At 44.8% G+C, this 22,024-nt stretch overlaps 1 protein-coding gene across 1 annotated transcript; it reads right to left on the bottom strand.

The window, feature by feature from the left end:
* Positions 1 to 18,401: 18,401 nt before the first annotated feature.
* On the bottom strand, positions 18,402 to 20,038 carry LOC136548958 (vegetative cell wall protein gp1-like). The gene has a single exon (XM_066540300.1). The coding sequence runs from the start codon at positions 19,620 to 19,622 to the stop codon at positions 18,858 to 18,860; it is 765 nt and encodes a 254-aa protein (XP_066396397.1). The 5' UTR covers positions 19,623 to 20,038; the 3' UTR covers positions 18,402 to 18,857.
* Positions 20,039 to 22,024: the final 1,986 nt, after the last annotated feature.

Here is a 22,024-nt window from a genome sequence, read left to right as displayed (position 1 = left end):
ACAGGACCTTCCACCACTTCCTCCTATTCCACCTCCTCCACAGTATGACCTTCTGAGTCTCTCCAACATAGATTCAGATGATGAGGAGGAGGAGCAGGGATGAGCAGCAGATTGGGATGAGACCCTGGAGGGATACCATCAAAGACAGGAGCTGAGGCGTTCCACTCGTTCCAATCGCTCCACCGCCACTACTCACTGTCAGGACCGTGCACGTATTGACTTCGATGACGATGATGGTGATGGTGGTGCCAAGACTGCTGTAGGAGGTGCTAGGGCTACAGGAGGTGATGATATTGATTGGATGGACATCCAGGGAGATGACGAGTAGGTGTTGATCTTTCTTCTTTTCTTCTATTTTTGGTGTTTTATGCCAAAGGAGGGAATTAGAGGGGTCAACAACTTTTTCAACGCCATGGAGGTTGCTGTGTTCATATCTGTTTAGAATAGTCTTCGTTAGGTGAGAGTTTGAGAGTCCATTAGAAACTCTATTTATGTAATAATGCTACTTAAGTACTTTATATATGGTTGGGATATGGACATATATTAATCTATGTTGTCGCTTGTGAAACATTTGTGCTAGAATGTATATCTTTATATGTATCACATATTGTGTGGTATCTATTCTGATCTGTGCTATTACAGCAAGTGCGGAAGTGCCGCACCCAGCTGCAACAGCAAACCATGTTGTGCATAAACTATCATTTGCATCACGTTTTACATACCTGACACAGTATGCAGCACCCCATAGGAGCATGGATGTAGAGGGACCCCATCACTTTCACTAAAATGTGAATCTTGGCTTCTTATGCTAATTTGAGAATTCAATTATCTATTCACATACTTAGGGGGAGGCTCTACACCCATGGCTCGAAAAGTTTTAGTATTTATTTCATATCTTTTGTAAGCTCTAATTGGGTTGTCAACAATCACCAAAAAGGGAAAGATTGAAAGTGCAATCAAGCCTTAATTATGGGTTTTGGTGATAATGACCACGCAATTGGAGAACTAATGAAATTTATCGAGATGATAAGCAGGGAATTTATATTTAAGGATGCTACATAAAATGGAGGAGCCCCCAATTATAAATATAGATGGCTTCAAACTCAAAAGAGGTTTAAGATTCTTTTATATCTTGAATTTGAGTATAGGAAAAGTCATACTATAAAGGAGGACACGATGCTTAAGCTAATATGTGATACCGAGTGCTCAAACAACCACAAGCATCCTTAGATTCACAGCCAAGACAGTCTACACTTCACTATTACCCTTGCTGTCTTGCGTGGTGCGGCACTGTCGCACTTGAAGAGAGGCTCTGACACACTTGAGTCATGGCACAAGGAAGTTAGCGCCCACGCTGACTTTCCTAGATGGCTCGAGATGTATTAAATGGTCTCGCCCGAAACCTTAGGTATGGGATCCGTCTCGCCCGACCCTAAGGTCGCGGGATCCGTCTCGCCCGACCCCTTGGTGCGGGCTCTGTCTCGCCCGACTCTAAGGTCACGGGACCCGTCTCGCCCGACCCCAAAGGTCGCGAGATCCATCTCGCCCGACCCTAAGGTCACGGGATCCATCTCGCCTGACCCCTTGGTGCGGGCTCCGTCTCGCCCGACCCCAAGGTCACGGGATCCATCTCGCCTGACCCAAGGTCACGGTGAAAGCATCTAGGCTTCTAGTTGGGTTTTGGTGATTAATGATAATATATGATTACTATGACTAACATGTGTTTTGCAGAGGCAGTTAAGTTAGGTCATGGTAATAGAGATCGATTGGGCTATCATTGTGGTTATGCCCCTACGATGGAAATCATTTTGGTTTTCAAAGGATGGGTGACAAGGTTAAGGATGGACTAGTTCTAAGTGTCGATTGGAGTTGAAGAGACGCTTAGAGTAGTTTAGGTCTTTGTTTTTCCTTTGGCCAGACTATTAAGGGGGGTATGGATGGGTAGCTTGACCTTGGTGAGTCTAGTGGGTTAGGTGTGGTGCACACTTGCTAAACTTAGCACTAGGTAGCTCCAAAAAAACCCTTAGATCTATTAGAAACTCTATTTATGTAATACTGCTACTTAAGTACTTTATATATGGTTGGGATATGGACATATATTAATCTACGCTGTTGCTTGTGAAACATTTGTGCTAGAATGTATATCTTTATATGTATCACATGTTGTGTGGTGTCTGTTCTGATATGTGCTATTACAGCAAGTGCGGAAGTGCCGCACCCAGCTGCAACAGCAAACCATGTTGTGCATAAACTATCATTTGCATCATGTTTTACATACCTGACACAGTATGCAGTACTCCACAGGAGCATGGATGTAGGGGGTCCCCATCACTTTCACTAAAATGTGAATCTTGGCTTCTTATGCCAATTTGAGAATTCAATTCTCTATTCACATACTTAGGGGGAGGCTCTACACCCATGGCTCAAAAGTCTCATTATTTATTTCATATCTTTTGTAAGCTCTAATTGGGTTGTCATCAATCATCAAAAAGGGGAAGATTGAAAGTGCAATCAAGCCTTAATTATGGGTTTTGATGATAACGACCACGCAAATGGAGAACTAATGAAATTTATCGAGATGACAAGCAGGGAATTTATATTCAAGGATACTACATGAAATGAAGGAGCCCCCAATTATAAATATAGATGGCTTCAAACTTAAAAGAGGTTTAAGATTCTTTTATATCTTAAATTTGAGTATAAGAAAAGTCGTACTATAAAGGGGGACACGATGCTTAAGCTAATATGTGCTACCAAGTGCTCAAACAACCACAAGCATCCTCAGATTCACAGCCAAGATAGTCTACACTTCACTATTACCCTTACTGTCTTGCGTGGTGCGGCACTGTCGCACTTGAAGAGAGGCACTAACACGCTTGAGTCACGGCACAAGGAAGTTAGCGCCCATGCCGACTTTCCTAGATGGCTCAAGACGTATTAAATGGTCTCGCCAGAAACCTTGGATACGAGATCCGTCTTGCCTGACCCTAAGGACGTGGGATCTGTCTCGCCCAACCCCTTGGTGCAGGCTCCGTCTCGCCCGACCCCAAGGTCATGGGATCCATCTTGCCTGACCCCAAAGGTCACGGGATCCATCTCGCCTGACCCTAAGGTCACGGGATCCATCTCGCCCGACCCCAAGGTCACGGTGAAAGCATCTAGGCCTCTACTTGGGTTTCGGTGATTAATCATAATACATGATTACTATGACTAACGTGTGTTTTGCAGAGGTAATTAAATTAGGTCATGGTAATGGAGATTGATTGGGCTATCATGGTGGTCATGCCCCTACAATGGAAATCATTTTAGTTTTCAAAGGATGGACGACAAGGTTAAGGATGGACTAGTTCTAAGTGTCAATTGGAGTTAAATAGACGCTTAGAGTAGTTTAGGACTTTGTTTTCCTTTGGCCGTACTATTAAGGGGGGTATGGAAGGGTAGCTTGACCTAGGTGAGTCTAGTGGGTTAGGTGTGGTGCACACTTGCTAAACCTAGCACTAGGTAGCTTCTAAAAAGCCCTTAGATCCATTGGAGCAAACCTCATTCACATATGATTGAGAGTTGGAAGTGAATGGAGGGTCAAATACTGACCGGACGCTGGCTTCGGTGTGACCAGACGCTGCCGCAGAGTCCAGTCAGTTCATTTGATCGAGGTGAAGTCATCTAGAAGTGACCGGACGCTGAGAGGTGAAGTGACCGGACGCTGAGTCCCAGCGTTCGGTCACCATGTTTTCCTAAACGCTAAACGTTAAACAGTCGATCACCTACCGTTTGGCCATTATTCGGGCAAAACATCCTATTAAACGGGCTAAACGGCCAATTAAACGGGATAAACGGGTGATTAAACGGAAACGGCGCACCACTGTGTAGCGTTTACACGGTGTGTAAACGGGCTAAATGACCGTTTAGGTGAACAGTCCTATAGTAAGGTTCTAGAGATGGAAAATCACGACCGGACGCATCCGGTCAGTGTTGATCGGACGTGTTCGGTCAGTGTTGATTGGACGCTGAGTTCCAGCATCCGGTTGACTCCAGTAAGGTTCTAGACAGGGAAAATCACGACCAGACACGTCCGATCAGTGCTGACCGGACGCTGTCCAGCGTCCAGTCAACACTAGAGTTCGGGGAGAACTTACCGGAGCGTTTGGTCTCCCCATAGAGGCACATAACGGTTTATTTTTTAGCCATGCTTATAAATACTTCCTCCATTTGTGTGTGGGGGCACTTTTGCTCATTTTAATAGCTAAGAAACACCTTTGAGAGTGCCAAGAAGAGCAAGGTCCGGGTGAGGTGATTGAGATTTGAGAATCCCAAAGAGAGCCCTCATTAGTGAGATCAAGAGTAGCAAAGTGTGCATCCACCCTTCTCATTAGGCTTGTCGTGGTCAAGTGAGAGTTCGTGCTTATTACTCTTGGTGATCGTCATCACCTAGATGGCTTGGTGGTGATTGGGAGTTTGGTGATCATCCGGCAGAGCTTGTGGATGACCCAACTCAAGTTGTGAGCGGTTGTGGGTGATTCACCGCGATAGAGTGTCGAATAATCAACACGTAGAGAGCACTTGATCCTTGCGTGGATCAAGGGGGAGCTACACCCTTGTGTGGGTGCTCCAACGAGGACTAGTGGGGAGTGGTGACTCTCCGATACCTTGGCAAAACATCGCCGCGTTTCTCCTTATCTATTTACTTTAAGCATTTACTTTGAGCAATTCAATTCTTGTCATTTATATTCATAGAATTGCCTTGCTAGAGTAGGATTGGAACATAAGTTGCTAAACTTTTATGCGGTAGATCAATAGATACACTTTCTAGGCACAAGGGGTTAATTGGGCTAACCATAGGACTTAATTATTGTAAAAAAATTTAGAATGAGCTCAATTCACCCCCCCCCTCTTAGGCATCTTGATACTTTCAATTGGTATCAGAGCCTTGTGCTCACGTATTTAGGCTTAACCACCTAGAGAAATGTCTCACGGGGATGGACCTCCTCCTATCTTTGAGGGGAATGATTTTTCATATTGGAAAATCCACATGGAGACGTATTTAGAAGCTTTAGATGTTGAAATACTTAGAGCCGCCTCACAAGGCTTCCCATAACCTCGGGATGCTACACACCTACAAGGCGATGAGGTAAATTATGAAAAATGGAATGCAAAGGCTCGAAACACTATCTTTAGAGGCCTTTACAAAGACGTGTTCAACCGGGTGAGAAACCACAAAGACGCCCATGCACTATGGTTGGACGTTTGTGCGCTCCATGAGGGAACAAAGAGTGAGCGTGAGGAACGCTATCATCTTGTCATGAAAAAGCTTAACTTTTTTGAGATGCTTCCCAAAGAATGTGCTAATAAAATGTATTCACGCTTGAATGTTCTTGTAGAGGAAGTCAATAGGCTTGGACTCACTCAAATGCAACCATCCGATGTTGTAAGAAAAATCTTGAGTGTCCTCCCCATTGACAAATATAGACATATTGTGACCGTGCTTCATCAAGGTGATCTTTTCACCGCTACACCAATACAAATCTTAGGAAAGATCAATGCTCATGAGATGTATATGCACATCACACCACAAGATGGCTCATCCTCTACTAAGAAGAAAGAAAAAGACTTAGCATTCAAAGCTAGCCAAGAGAAGAGCAAAGCAAGGCTTGAGTATGAGAGCTCAAATGATGATGAAGTTGATGATACAAGCCTTGCTCTCATGATGAAAAGAACCGCCAAGATGCTAAAGAAGCTCAACAAGAGTGACATCAAGTTTGATGGCAAGAAGAAGAAGTTCTTCACAAGCTCTAGAAGGAAGCTAATCTCTGAGATGGATTGCTATAATTGTGAAGAACTTGGTCATCTAGCACATCAATGCACAAAGTCCAAGAAAGACAAGTACAAGAATAAGTACAAGGGCAAGAAAGATGACTCAAGCAATGAAGAAGAAGATGAGAAGAAGAAAAAACAAGCCATACAAGAAGAGAGATGGCAAGAAAAAGGACTTCCACAAGAAGAAGAAAAGTGGAAAGGCATACATTGTCAGTGATTGGCTCATGGACATTGATTCATCTAGTGGCTCATCCGATGATAATAGTGACAATGAGAAGGTGGCCGACATTGTTATTGACTCTTCATCATCTTCACCACCACCACCGCCATCATCCCCTACACACCTATGCCTATGGCCAAGGGTGATCGCAAGGTATCAAATGATGATAGTAGTGGTGATGAACATGCTAGCAATGATGGTAGCGATAGTGATGATGATGAATATGAATCACCTTCTTATTATGATCTTGTTAAATTACTAAATCAATACACTAAGATCATTAGAAAGAGTAGAGCTAAGAATGAAAAACTAGAGGCTAAGAATGATTCACTTTTAGCAAAATGTGATATAGCCGAAAAGGCTAGTGTTGAGTTTAGAGAAGCAAATGATGCTATATCATCCAAACTCATGGAGCTCACATCTTCTAAGAAAGAGCTTAAAGATAAACATGATAAACTTGAGGGGATGCACAAAGAGCTCATCACTAGTCATAACAAGCTAAAAGAAAAATATACTACTCTTAAGATTAATCATTATAATCTTGTCATTACTCAAGAATTTCTATCCAATGAGCCACATGATGCTACTAACAATGTTGTTAAGATTGATATAGCTACATCATGTGATGATTTGATCATTGAGAGCATTGAGCAAAGTTCTAGTAGCAAGGGCAAGCAAGTGGTTGAGGCCGATGATTATGATGAGTTTGTCAAGCTCAAGAATGACAATGAAAAGCTCAAGAAAGATCTTAAAGAGCTCAAGACCATCAACACCATAGTACTTGAGACTAGTGATCATGATGGTGACTTGATTCTTGAGAATGAGAAGCTCAAAGAAGAGAACAAGAAGCTCAAGCAAAAGAAAAATAATGATGCTCTCAAGGAAGAGAACAAGAAGCTCAAGTTGGAGAAAGAGCATCTCAAGATTAGATTGAGCAAGTTCACAGGAGGAAAACATCTTCAAAGTGAGCTATTAATGAACACCATTATGAAGATGGATAGAAGTGGCATTGGGTACATGGCAAACAAAGAGAAGAAGGCTCAAGCTCAACAACAACAAAAGCCAAAGCCAAAGAAGTGTTTTGAATGTGGACAAGAAGACCACTTTGCCCATGAGTGTCAAACTCCACCACCACAACCCTTGCCCAAGCATGCTAGACCTTTTGCCCTCAATGCTCATTACATGCTTAGAAAGGATTCTAGTGGAAACATGAAAGTCATATTCTTAGGATCTCTAAACAAGAATAGGCCTAAGAAAATTTGGGTTACAAAGTCACTTGTTGAGAAGGTGAAGGGCCCTCAATAAGTTTGGGTTCCTAAAGCTTAATCTCTTGTGTGTAGGTGAACTACAAGACCAGTAAAAGTCATTGGGTTATTGATAGTGGTTGCACACAACATATGATCGGTGATCCTCATATGTTCACCTCACTAGATGAAGAAGTAGATGGACAAGAAAGAATCATATTTGGAGATAATACTAAGGGTAAGGTTAAAGGATCGGGCAAAGTGGCAATATCAAATGATCATTCTATCTCAAATATGCTCTATGTTGCTTCATTGAGCTTCAACTTGCTATCCGTTGGACAATTATATGATCTTGGCTTCCAATGCTTGTTCACCGAGAAGGAAGTTGTTGTATCTAAGAAGGATGATGATCAAGTGATATTCAAAGGATTTAGATACAACAACCTATACTTAGTGGATTTTACCTTCGAAGATGCTAACTTAAAAATATGCCTATTCACCAAAACAACACTTAGGTGGCTATGACATAGAAGACTTGCTCATGCTGGGATGAGCTCACTCAAGAAGCTAATGAAGAATGATTTGGTGAGAGGGTTGAAGGATGTAGAGTTTGAGAAGGACAAGCTTTGTAGTGCATGTTAAGCCGGCAAGCAAGTTGCAAATACTCATCCAACAAAAGCTTTCATGTCAACCACAAGAGTGCTAGAACTCCTTCACATGGACTTATTTGGACCAACAACATACAAGAGTTTGGGAGGAAATCTTAATTATCTTGTGATTGTTGATGACTATTCAAGATACACATGGGTATTCTTCCTTCATGACAAATCCAAAGTTGTATCTTGCTTCAAGAAGTTTGCCAAGAGAGCACAAAATGAATTTGAAGTGAAGCTCAAGAAAATTAGAAGTGACAATGAAAAGGAATTTGACAACACAAACATTGAAGCCTATTTGATGAAGTTGGGATCAAGCATGAGGTCTCCGTAACATATACTCCTCAACAAAATAGTGTAGTTGACAGAAAGAACCGGACATTGATCACTTTTGCAAGAACAATGCTAGATGAGTACAACACCCCCAAAACTCTATGGGCGGAAGCTATCAACACCGCATGCTATGCATCCAACCGCCTATTCCTTCAAAAGTTTCTTTGCAAGCCACCTTATGAGTTGCTCAATGGGAAGAAGCTGGACGTCTCCTTCTTTATGGTGTTTGGTTGTAAGTGCTACATCTATAAGAAGCGGCAACACCTAGGGAAGTTTCAAAGACGCTGCGATATTGGTTTTCTTGTTGGTTACTCATCAAAGTCCAAAACATATAGAGTATTTAATCATGCCACCGGCTTGGTTGAAGAAACATATGATGTGGAATTTGATGAATCTAATGGCTCACAAGGAGCACATGAGAATCTTGATAATGTAGGTGATGAACCATTGAGGGAGGCTATGAAGAACATTTCGGTTGGAGACATCAAGCCTAAAGATGATGAAGATGATGTACAAGTAATTGATCTACCTTCTTTATCAAATATGCCACAAGATGGTGATAAAGATGAGAGAGTAGAAAATGAAGACACTCATGTCTCCCATGATCAAATAGTGGTACAAGCACAAGATGTTGATGCTCCACAACCTCCTCCTCAAGTGGTCAATAGAATAAACACACCTCTACTATAAGATCATCCACAAGATCTCATCATATGGAGTCCATCAAAGGGTGTAATGACCCGCTCATAAAAACTTGCTTCATTTATTGCACATCACTCTTTTGTCTCTTGTTTTGAGCCTACTAAGGTAGAAGAAGCTCTTCGAGATCCGGATTGAATAAATGCCATGCATGAAGAGTTAAACAACTTCACTCACAATGAAGTTTGGACTCTTGAAGAGCAGCCAAAAGGTACAAGAGTCATTGGAACAGAGTGGGTGTTCTGCAACAAGCAAGATGATCAAGGCGTAGTTGTGAGGAATAAGGCAAGACTAGTTGCAAAAGGGTTCTCTCAAGTTGAAGATTTGGATTTTGGAGAGACCTTTGCACCGGTTGCAAGACTAGAAGTCATTCGTATCGTCCTTGCATATGCATCACATCATGGCATGAAACTATATCAAATGGATGTGAAAAGTGCATTTTTAAATAGCTTTATTAATAAACTAGTCTATGTTGATCAACCTCCCGGGTTTGAAGACCCTAGATATCCTAATCATGTTTATAGGTTGTTCAAGGCGCTATATGGGCTTAAGCAAGCCCCAAGAGTTTGGTATGAGCATCTTCGGGACTTCCTCATTGAGAAGGGCTTCACCATTAGGAAGGTCGATACCACACTATTCACCAAGAAGCTTGATGGGCACATCTTCATTTGTCAAGTGTATGTTGATGATATCATCTTTGGATCATCAAATGAAGATTCTTGCAAAGAGTTTGGTGAATTGATGTCGAAGGAGTTCGAGATGTCAATGATTGGAGAGCTTACATTCGTTCTTGGTTTTCAAGTCAAGCAAATGAGAGAAGGGATTTTTATCTCTCAAGAGAAATATAGAAATGATCTTCTCAAGAGATTCAAGATGGATGAATGTAAGCCAATCAAGACACCAATGTCAACTAATGGACATCTCGGCCTAGATGAGGGAGGTAACACGGTTGATCAAACTCTCTACCGCTCTATAATTGGTAGCTTGTTATATTTAACCGCATCTAGGTCTGACATCATGTTTAGTGTGTGTATGTGTGCTAGATTTCAAGCTAATCCTAAGAAAACTCATTTGATTGCCGTTAAAAGAATCCTTAGGTATCTTAAGCACACACCAAGCATTGGCCTTTGGTATCCCAAAGGAGCTATATTTGAATTAGTTGGCTATCCCGATTTGGATTATGCCGGTTGCAAAGTGGATAGAAAAAGCACATCCGGAGGGTGCCATTTGCTTGGTAGATCACTTGTGTCTTGGTCCTCCAAGAAACAAAATAGTGTGGCTTTGTCCACCGCCGAAGCGGAATACATTGCCACGAGTGCTTGTTGTGCACAAATTCTTTATATGAAACAAACTTTGCTAGACTATGGTGTAGTTCTAGAAAAAATATCTCTTTTGTGCGACAATGAAAGTGCGGTAAAACTTGCAAATAATCCAGTTCAACACTATCGCACCAAGCACATAGATATCCACCATCACTTTCTTAGAGATCATGTTGCAAAGAATGATATTTCATTAGAAGGTGTAAGGACCGAGGATCAATTGGCAGATATCTTCACTAAACCGCTAGATGAGGCGACTTTTTGTCGATTGTGGAATGAGCTCAATGTTCTTGATTTTAGTACTTCACTAAAAATTGAGCTTATGTTATCCCTTGTATTACATTGTAATATACAACATATTTACTTTTTATGGTGATGCATATAGGGCTTGTCTAACATGGTTAAGATAACCGCCGAAAAGTGTGTGAAGAAGCTTAACCTTGATTTACTTTCAAGTATTGTATTGCATATGCATGAATGTTGCTTTGTCGTTTATCTTCAATTGCCCTCTTATTGCCTATTTTCTTAAAAAGAATTATAGTCTAAGGCAAAATATTTTGAAAAATTAGAGGGTTTGAGAGAGGTCACTCACATCAGTCCCAATTGGTATTTATTTCGATCTTATTGAAGTTGGGACTTGATTGGGAACAGGCGGCACGAAGGACTTTGAAGATTTGCTGGAAAAAGAGTCACTGGATGCTGCACCGGACTCTGAAGTCCAGCATCCGGTTAGTTCATAGGAGGTGAACTGCTGCTGAGAAAGAGTGCCCGGACGCTGAAACAGTGATTTCCCAGCGTCCGGTCAGATGGCGATCCAGCGTCCGATCGATCGAAGACGAAGGAGACAGCTTGCACCGGACTCTGCCTGCGTTCGGTCGGGGTTCACCGGACACGTCGATCGGGATTCCAGGGGTTTTGGACCTCTCTGGAATCGACCAGACACTGGGTGGCAATGTCCGTTCGCTGCCACTGGAGCGTCCGGTCAGTAGAAAACATGCGGAAATCTAACTCTTTTCTCCATTTCCTTTTCTACTCCGTGGGAGCCACCATATAATCTCCGCGCACGTTGACCTAATCTCTATCCTCGCCGCACCGACATCACCCGAGCCGCCGTCTCCAACACCACCATCCACGCCCGCGCCACCACTGCAGCGCCGCTGTGCTCCCCGCACCGCCGTGCCCTACCTACTCGTGCCGCCACATCCCAACGTCACCGTACCTGCCCATGCCTGCCGCCATCGAGCCCTGCCCGTGCCTCTGCTTTGTGTTTCTTACCCATAGCCATGCCGCTGCCGCCTGCGCAGCTCCCACGCCACCGCCGCCCATGCCCTAGCACCGCCTCCACGCTCGCACGCGCCACTGCTCCCAGCGCTACCCCCAGTCCGCGCCGCCATGCATGTGCTCTACCCAAGCACCGCCGAGCCTCTGCCCTAACGCTCCCGGTGCCCTAGCCACTGCTCACCGTGCCCCTTCACCATAGTGCACCGCCGATCCATGCCACTACAAACCCTAGCCAAACCAGTGGTTCATCGATCTGCTCCTATTCTCGTCGTTTCGCCGGCTTGTCAGGTAGCAAGCCCTCGTTTCCAATTTTGTTTCTAATTGCTTTCTTCCAAGGATTTCGTATCTTTAGATATATTGTATTTATTTTGTATATCCTATCTATTCTATCGTACAACGAGTCAGTGCTGTTGTGGTCCTATTTGTAGTTGTCAGTCAACTCGGGGCCAAGCCCATGAGTACGGATCGAGGCCAAGCCTCGGAAGTGACAGTTGGTTGTTGATTCTTGTCAGGGCAGTTGTTCCTTTTAGATTCATCAGATGGCTCATGTCAAGAATGTCGGAGGTCCCGGTGATGAGGATCCGAGTCCCCCGCCTCGCCAGCCTATAGATGCAAAAGGCAAGGCGACAAAGAAGCTAGCGACGTGGAAGCACAAGTACCCTGATGCAGATATAGTGAGAGCAGCCATAGTTGCAGAGGCCGCAGGGTGCGCAGAGAGAGGAGGTGCTCAGAGTGGTGTTGTTATTGTAGATTAGCTTTCTCCATCTATGAGGGCTGCACTTGAGCAGGTTGAGCGCTGTCATGGTGGTCCAGCTGGGACCCTCATGGTTAGGGGATGATGTGTGGCTATTGATGAGAGTCAGCCTCAGGGGGACTCACAGCAGCAGCCACAGCCAGTAGAGTATACTTAGGAGGGAAAGAAGGCCGAGGAGACAAAGCAGGCACCTTAGCCATAACTTCGTCCCTCTGGTTGTACCCGTGCTCTAGTCACACCGAGGTCAGAGACACAATGGAGGGGTTCTCGCCCACTACCTAGACCACAGGGTCCGCCTCTAGTGACTCACTTAGATTTGAGGGCCACCATGGCCAAGCAAGTTTAGCAGCTTAGATTTGTGGACTTTGAGCAGTGGTTTCCACCGAGGTAGGACGAGCGTGCTTCAGAGGGTTTCTACACACCACTATAGGAAGACTTTTATAATGCATATCTTAACAGTGGGGCAGTATTCAGATCTTAGAGGGTGTGTAACATTGAGATCATTGTAGCAGCAGCTGGAGAGCATATTTGCCCTTACCTAGCTTACCTACCAGGGCTGATAGATTTACTTGGACAGACAGGCTTATATGTTCCATCTTGGGTCCGTCAGTTCTATGCTACACTCTAGATTGACCCGCAGCACAGATTTATACACTTTGCATTTAGAGATAGAGATTATAGGCTGACAAGCACTAGAGTCAGAGAGATACTCAGGCTTCAGGAGCAGCCCATCCAACTACATGAGGTTTGTTATGGATAGACATCGCCCCCTAGACGCCCTCATGGCGGTATGGTGCTCCCTACAGATCTAGTCCACCATTGCTTCACAGAGCCATTCGGTGAGGGGTCGAGCAGGACACCTAATGATCTCACTCCCACTGCTAGAGTGCTTGATGCTATTATGAGGAGGACACTGCTTCTGAGGATGGGGTATCGTGAGGGCTTGACTCGCATACAGTTATGGTTACTGAACACTCTGATGCAGTAGATAGTGTTTGACATTTGGGATCTCCTTCTATCAGAGATGGAGGATACTATTGTAGAGGGGTTCAGAGGTCATAGGTAGTTGCCATATGCTCACTGGATTATATTCCTGATCCACAGGGCAGTTATTGTGAGGCCACCAGAGATGCTGGCAGAGTATAGTGGTGCTACTATAGAGTTCCCTGCATACAACATGACTTAGATGATCCAACATAGTGCAGTGAGGACACCTAGCCAGCCGAGCCGACGTCTAGAGGTGCCAGAGACTATAGCTCAGCAGGATGAGACCATCAGGAGCATAGCAGTTACAGAGGAGGAGGAGCTTGATGCTCAGCAGGAGGGGATTGTTGCGAGCGACCCCAGTGATAGCTCAGATGATGACTACCAGCCTATTTCTCAGATGCCTCCACGACGACATGACCATGAGGCCGGTAGCTCCAGTTCAGCTCCATCTACACCGCAGACTGACCCCGCTCTACTTGCCATCCTTGAGCGGATGAGGCAGGATCAGGTTCGCTAGGCTCAGGAGACAGCTACCACTTTTGCTTAGTTTCAGACTAGGCAAGATGAGTTCCAACGACAACAGCAGGCGATCCAACAGCAGCAGCAGGCCATACAGCAGCAGCAGTAGGCCATGCATCAGCAGCAGCTCCTTGGGTTTATGCAATATGTAGTGATAGCTATTGGGGCTCCACCGCCATAGTCTTTGCCCTAGCTAGGTCAGCCTACCACCACTTCTTTGACTCTAGCTTTACAGCCTAGTAGGCTTTAGAGTCAGGGACCACCACCAGCATAGTTTGCTTCACCTATAGAGCAGGTGTCCCAGTGGTTTGCCTCGCTAGTGTTAGCCCCGTAGTTCACACCTCTTCAGATGGGCTTCACATCGGCTCAGACTTTCTCGCTGCTAGTGCTAGATACCTGAATCTCTAGGAGTCTTGGAGCAACTTTTAGTGAGTTGATAGGGCAGCCTACTCCACCATATTTACATGTCCCAGGTCCTTCTATAGTTGCACCTATTACTGGAACTTCAGAGATGCTCTCTTCTTCTGTTGCATCATCAGAGCCACCTGCTTCAGTGATACCTGCACAGTCTATGGCTGCTCTAGTCTCTAATCCAACCCAGACCACTTTAGCATCGCTTCTAGCTACACAGGGTCAGATAGCTCAGAGCTTAGGGTCAGATGATGATGACACACAGTTCCAGCTCGCTCCTCATACCTCAGTGCCCGACTCGTCCGCTGCAGCCCCGCCGACCGACCCTTAGATTTTGGTGTTTGACGCCAAAGGGGAAGAGGGATAGAGTATATTAGACTTAGGGGGGCGACTACTTATCTAGGGGGAGCTTAGTATTCTATTATATTTGGTTTTTATGTGTGATATACTATTATGCATTCGTGTGTTTACTTTTATGCATCAAACTATATTTATGTGATAGTGATATCTACGCGATCGTGATATGTGACATGTGTGCTCTCTACTTTGAATCTTTTATATGTCATATCACTAGTGTTATGCTCATTTGCTTTGCTTCCATGTTTTACTCCGATGCAAATGAGCTTTATTACTTGTATTCATGCTTATTTCATATCTTTTGAGTACATTATGTTGGCTTGGGTCATATAAGCTTGCCTAACTCTCTTGTTCTTATTGTCAAAAGCTTATATAAACCAAGCATGTTAAAAAACTCAACTCTTTCACATATTCGAGGTGGCATTGTCATCAATCACCAAAAAGGGGGAGATTGAAAGCATCTAGGCCCCTAGTTGGGTTTCGGTGATTAATGACAATACGTGATTATTATGACTAACGTGTGTTTTGTAGAGGCAATTAAGTTAGGTCATGGTAATGGAGATCGATTGGGCTATCATGGTGGTCATGCCCCTATGATGGAAATCGTTTTGGTTTTCAAATGATGGATGACAAGGTTAAGGATGGACTAGTTCTAAGTGTCGATTGGAGTTGAAGAGACACTTATAGTAGTTTTGGACTTTGTTTTTCCTTTGGCCGTACTATTAAGGGCGGTATGGACGGGTAGCTTGACCTAGGTGAGTCTAGTGGGTTAGGTGTGGTGCACACTTGCTAAACCTAGCACTAGGTAGCTCCTAAAAGCCCTTAGATCTATTGGAGCAAACTTCATTCACATATGATCGAGGGTTGGAAGTGAATGGAGGGTCAAATACTGATCGGACACTGGCTTTGGTGTGACTGGACGCTGGCGCAGAGTCCGGTCAGTTCATTTGATCAAGGTGAAGTCGTCTGGAAGTGACCGGACGCTGAGAGGTGAAGTGACCGAACGCTGAGTCCCAGCGTCCGGTCAACTACAGTAAGGTTCCAGAGAGGGAAAATCACGACCGGACGCTGAGTTCCAGTATCCGGTCGACTCTAGTAAGGTTCCAGAGAGCGAAAATCATGATCGGACGACATTAGAGTTCGGGGAGAACTGACCGGAGCGTCCGGTCAATATGACCGGAGCGTCCAGTCACCATGCAGAGGCACATAACGGTTCGTTTTTCAGCCATGCTTATAAATACTTCCTCCATTCGTGTGTGGGGGCACTTTTACTCATTCCAACAGCTGAGAAACATCTTTGAGATTGCCAAGAAGAGCAAGGTCCTAGTGAGGTGATTGAGATTTGAGAATTCCCAAGAGAGCCCTCATTAGTGAGATCAAGAGTAGCAAAGTGTGCATCCACCCTTCTCATTAGGCTTGTCGTGGTCAAGTGAGAGTTCGTGCTTGTTACTCTTGGTGATCGCCATCACCTAGATGGCTTGGTGGTGATTGGAAGTTTGGTGATCATCCGGCAGAGCTTGTAGATGACCCAACTCAAGTTGTGAGCGGTTGTGGGTAATTCACCGTGACAGAGTGTCGAATAATCAACACGTAGAGAGCACTTGATCCTTGTGCGGATCAAGGGGGAGCTACACCCTTGTGTGGGTGCTCCAACGAGGACTAGTGGGGAGTGGCGACTCTCCGATACCTTGGCAAAACATCGCCGCGTTCCTCCTTATCTATTTACTTTGAGCATTTACTTTGAGCAATTCAGTTCTTGTCATTTATATTCATAGAATTGCCATGCTAGAGTAGGATTGGAACATAAGTTGCTAAATTTTTATGCGGTAGATCAATAGATACACTTTCTAGGCACAAGGGGTTAATTGGGCTAACCATAGGACTTAATTATTGCAAAGAAATTTAGAATGAGCCCAATTCACCCCCCCTCTTGGGCATCTTGATACTTTGAATTGGTATCAGAGCCTTGTGCTCACGTATTTAGGCTTAACCACCTAGAGCCCAATTCACCCCCCTCTTGGGTATCTTGATCCTTTCACGCGGGATCTGTCTCGCCTGACCCCAAAATCTTTGGCTCCGTCTCGCTCGATCTCTAGGCCACGGGCTCCGTCTCACCCGACCTCAAGGTCACAGGCTTCATCTCGCCCGACCCCTTGGGTGTGGTGACCGTTGAGGGCTGAGGGTATATATACATTTCCCTCTCCTCCCCAATGGTTATCTGTGATTTAAGTGACCGTTGAGGGCTGGGGGTATATATATACATTTCCCCTTCCTTCCCAATGCCCACCTGCCTCTTCTTCCTCACTTGAGCACGTCCAAAGCGGAGCAGGAGCTCTCTCCCTCTCCTTCCAATATTGACCTCAAGCCCTCAAGCAAATCCATTGATTTCCCCATCAATCCTTGAGAAAAAATGGTCCCAAACTCGATTAGAGAGCAGCTCCATTGATTTCACAACTCTAAAGAGCACTTGGTTCACGTTTTGACCGGCGGTTGTGTTTGTTACTCTTGGAGTTTGGCTTCTAGCCAGCTAGAGCGTCGCCCGTAGAGTTTGTCAACTTGTGCGGCAGCTCCGGGAGGTTTGTAACCATCTCTTGAAGCTAGTAAATTCATCACTCATCTTAAGAGTTAAGTCTCTTGACTTGAGAACGAGGAAGGGCTGAAAAGCTCTACACCTTAGTGACTAACCTCAACAACGTGGAGGTAGGAAAGCCTTGGTGGCGAGCCGAACCATAGGATAAATCATTGTGTCACTTGTGCTTGATTTACATTACTGGCATGACATATTGTGGTTGAGGTGATTTCTAAGTTTTTTAGTCGATCTACTTGTGTGTGATGTTTCTACCACTTCTAGCTCTTGATCTGTGATTATCATACCTGCAGTAAGCCAGAAAATTTCTCTGATCTAGGTTTTCGTTCATGGATTTTTGAACTGTGACTCAAAGTTGTCTGCAGGAGCGGCAGTGTCGCTGTTCTGGTCCGGCAGTGTCGCCCTCCAGAGCGGCAGTGCCGCAGGGTGAATTTGATAAAAGTTTAAGTATTTGTTTTGACAGACCTATTCACCCCTCCTCTAGGCCAACCAGAGATTCTACAGCATCGCATATCACTTGAAGAATAAATTCGTTGAATCTAAGAAAAAATCTAGAAAAATACATGTACAAGTTAAGAACTTAAACCCAGATTAAAAAATGTCAGCCGTATATAAAGGGTTCATTAGAGGCTAAGCTAACATAAGCGTCGTGCGATCACGGGTTTGTTAGACGAGTTTTTTAGAATTTGTTTGCCGTAGCTGAGAGCACACTACAAATCAACAATTTTAAGAGAATAATGTTCATCTTACTTGTGTTTGCTGCGTTCCACACCACTTCCAAGTGCTACAATAAATGCATATAGTACTTCAAGCATTACTGTATTGCGAAACTTGAATAGGGAAAAAGGTCAGAAGTACTTGTTTGAAGGAGACTACAGATAATTATGAAATCCAGAGACCATTTACTCCACCCCCAGATTGCAAATAAGAGTGTAAGGCCAATCTCAATGGGGATTTCACAGAGTTTTATGGGCATTAAATATGCTGACATGGCACTGTCTTGATGAAGAGAGAAAAGATAAAAGTTTCATGGGAGCAGAGAGAGTTTCATGGGGATGAAACTCTGCTGCACTGTTTCCAAAATATGGGTGTGTTAGAAACTGGGAGATGAAACTCCCACTGAGACTAGCCTAATACATATATACTCAAGGAATTAATCAATGTTGATTTCATGACACACATGTAATGCCTACAGGCGGATTAAATCACACAAGAAAACGATATTTCAACATTTCAATACTTTATGAAGCACACAAAGTTTCTGTATATATATATAAAATAAAGTCACACACTTGCATACATCGTATATAAGCAGTGATCTCTCTTGATACAAGGTAATTCAAAAACCCATCACCCAATCAAGAAAAGCAGTATATATAGAGGAGTACGGCGGTAGACACTACGTAAAACCCTAGATATCTACCACACGACGACTCACACGAACTAACCTTAGCTGACATCGTCGTCTTCCTCTCGCTTTTGCACCGCCAGAGGTAGCATCCATCCAACGCCAACATCACAGTCACACTACGGACAACTCGACCGACCATGGCTCGAGCGTCACATCTTTTCTTCCATTATTTTTCTACCTTTAGCACGCATTTAATTTTCCCAACCAAAGAAATAATATTGGCGGGGAAATATTATGGAATACCAAGCACGGCAGTCCTCCTGCTGTCCTACAGACGGAGGAGGCCGCGGATGCCGTCGGCGGTGGCGGCCTCCACGTTGCAGGACGGCGCGGCCGGCGCCACCAATCTGGTGTCCCTGGCAGGGGACGCTTTCACGACGAGGGAGAAGCTGGGCAGCGGCAGGCTGCTTGGCGGCGGCGCCAGCACGTGCAGCAGGTCCTGAACGAAGTTCCTGGCCACCTCCTGCTCGAGGTCGTCCAGTGCTTCCGTCACCACTGGCGCTGGCGGTAGAGGCGTCGCCCGCTCCAGCGGCTTCTTCTGCGGTGCGGACCTCTCCATCGTCGGCGGCGGCGGCCTTGTCGGCCTCCTCCTCCTGTCCCTCTGGCGCGGCGGCGCAGGGGCTGGTGCTGCTGCTGCTGAAACTGTGGTCGTTGCCGCTGCTGCCCTGCCGGCGGCGCGTGGCGCCGGCGGTGGTTGGGGTGGAGCTGCTGGTAGGCCGGGGAAAGTGGCGTACTTGGTGGCGATGGGTGGGAGCGGCAGGAGCGGCGGTTGGTTGGACGGCAGGAGAGGAAGAGATGGCGACGAGTATATCATCGGAGTCGGAGACCTCGCGTATGGAAGCGTGGGAGCGGAGGTCCAAGCGCCACCTTTCTGCAGGTGATTGTATGGCTGCCACGTCGGGAAGGAGCTGTAGGAGCCGCCGCCCGGCACCACCGGCCTCGCGCCAGCTGGCCCCCGCCGGCTGCGACCAAGGAACCTCTTCGGGAACTCAAGGCTTCTGCTAGATGATCGATCCAGGAGAACGTTTTCCATCTTGTTTTTGTTGATCTATAGGACAAAAGCTCGTTAGGTAGTCTTCGCGCTATTTTGCTCAAAAGACTGGTTTTCGATACTGATTGCGGAATGGAAAAGGAAGTATAAAAGGAGAATTCAGATGGTTAAGGTTGAGAGAACTTGTATTAGTTTGAGTGAAATAATTTGCAAGAGAAGAGAGCTAGCAAAATCCTTGGGGAAGAGAAAACAGCAAGGATGCTAGGATCGGTGGAAGGCGAGTTTAGATCGAAGAAGAAAGAAAAACAAAGAAAAAGGAAGAACGAAGGAAAACCAAAGAGGAAGAAAGAAGCTAGATGTTATCTTCCTCCTGCTATCTAGTGTAGAGAGCGAGGGGATGGCCTTATGCACAAAGCCCACCCTCCACCTCCGGGCTACAGCTCGGTGGCATGCAATGCTCCTCTTTATAACAAGAGGAGAAGGTCGAGAGGTGGGTTAGGTGGCACACCGTCTAACGTTTGGGGGGAAATGTATGGGAGGGGATTTGACAATTGACCACAAACTATCGGTTCCTTCTCTACCACTAATGGCAGATTTGCACGTGTCGATTATCTCCTAGGGTAATTTAAACATAACTTTTGGTGTGATGCCCCTTGGGAGAATGGTATTTTGCTCTTTGCCAGTTGTGAGTATTGTTCTCAAGAATACTAGCTACCACAGCCTACCACTCAGGGGAAAAGATAACCAAGTATAATGCTTCTCTTTCCTTTTTGAGGAAGCAAGTATACTCTCAAATTACAAGCAATTAAGTAATGTTTCAAGTTGTCTTTAAGTCAACTATTCTAAATTTTGGTTACAATTTCTTTTTATCTAAAGTTTGGAGTGTTTGAAAATGATTTGAGTATCTCAAAATGCATTTTCGTAGCAGTATAATTTTGCCGTATTTTCAAATATTGCAAAAAAAATTACTAATCAAAACTGTATTTCAAATACTTCATGCATAACTTTTTTCACTTATCTATATTTCAGGTGTTTGATTTTTTGTTGTTGTCTAGACAATTTTGTCATTGTTTGACTATAGAAAAAAATGTGAATTGTCTCTTCTAAGTTGTTTAAGATTATCACAAAAATTGAAGCACCTTAAATATAGCAACTCTCTAGCCTTTTTTTTTAGAAAAATGCATTACTTATATGTAATTCATTTTAACTCTAGTAATTTAAAACTTTTGATTTGTAAGTAACCATATATCTCAATGATTTGAGCTTCCTCATAACTTCTTAGTTTTGCGAGTAATTCCGTTTTGTTCCGGCGCTAGGTAAGCGTGTGGTGTAGCCCAAGCTCTGTAACTTCAGCAATGAATTCTTTGGCTTGCATAGTGTAATTTCAAACTCTTTCTACCTAAATACAAAACGCGTAACTCTCTATATGTTTCCGAAAAAAAGATATTATTTTTCATATATAATGTACCTAAATATTGATATCTTTTTATAAATTTGGTTAAACTTCTAAAGTGTTTAACTAATGAGAGAACTAGAGTTACATCTTTCCCGGATGGAGGTAATACCTCACAATCGCCACCAGTATTCTTTGAGAAATGGGAGTATGGAATAAATTAATAATGCAAGTGGGGTGGTTCTGCAAAACAAAAATGCCGACAGGCACCGCACAGTTTAGAGGCCATGCCAGCCGCAGACTTAGAGAGGAAAAAAAAACAGCATGGTGTAATAACATCGATGTTTCACAAAACCTGGAGTATTTCTATGACAGTGGGCCTCGACGAAGACGCCGGTCCCACAGGGCAGTGAGCACGGCACATGCAGCGCCACAAAGATCTCACGGCCCGATTAAGTTTCCACTGTAGCGCGAATCTGGAGGACAGGGACCGACTGCGCGTAGGTCGGCAACCGCCAAACCGACGCCAGCCGCCGGATGGGGATTCTGGCAGGTGCCGCTGGGCCGCATCGGGCCGTCCGTCGGTTTCGGCGCTTTGAACGCCGTGCGGGGACTCGCGGAAAGCGACGCCGCCTTGCTTTCCTCCGGCGTTTTTGCCGGGTCCACCGGCCGGCGCCTGGCGCAACACGCGGGGTTTTTGCTCAAAGACTCGCGTCAAGGAAGTGCCTGACCACTTCCCCTGAACGAAGGCTGTAGCACGTCACCGCCAAAACCAATGCAAAGCGCTGGATTTCGTGATGATCAGATGCACGAATGGTGAGCGAAGTTGAGCTGCTACGTGCTGTTTGTGCGTGTTTAGTTCGCGAAATTTGGAAATTTGGCTACCGTAACACTTTCGTTTTTATTTGACAATTAGTGTTTAATTATGGACTAATTAAGCTTAAAACGTTCGTCTCGCGATTTCCAACCAAACTGTGCAATTCATTTTTTTTCGTCTACATTTAATGCTCTATACACGTATCGCAAGATTCGATGTGGTGGCTACTGTAGC

This window comes from Miscanthus floridulus, chromosome 1 (assembly GCF_019320115.1).
Source record: "Miscanthus floridulus cultivar M001 chromosome 1, ASM1932011v1, whole genome shotgun sequence".
In the NCBI taxonomy this organism is placed as follows: domain Eukaryota; kingdom Viridiplantae; phylum Streptophyta; class Magnoliopsida; order Poales; family Poaceae; genus Miscanthus; species Miscanthus floridulus.
The sequence above is the reverse complement of the archived record's forward strand: the minus strand, read 5'-3'. Positions and strand labels throughout refer to the sequence as shown.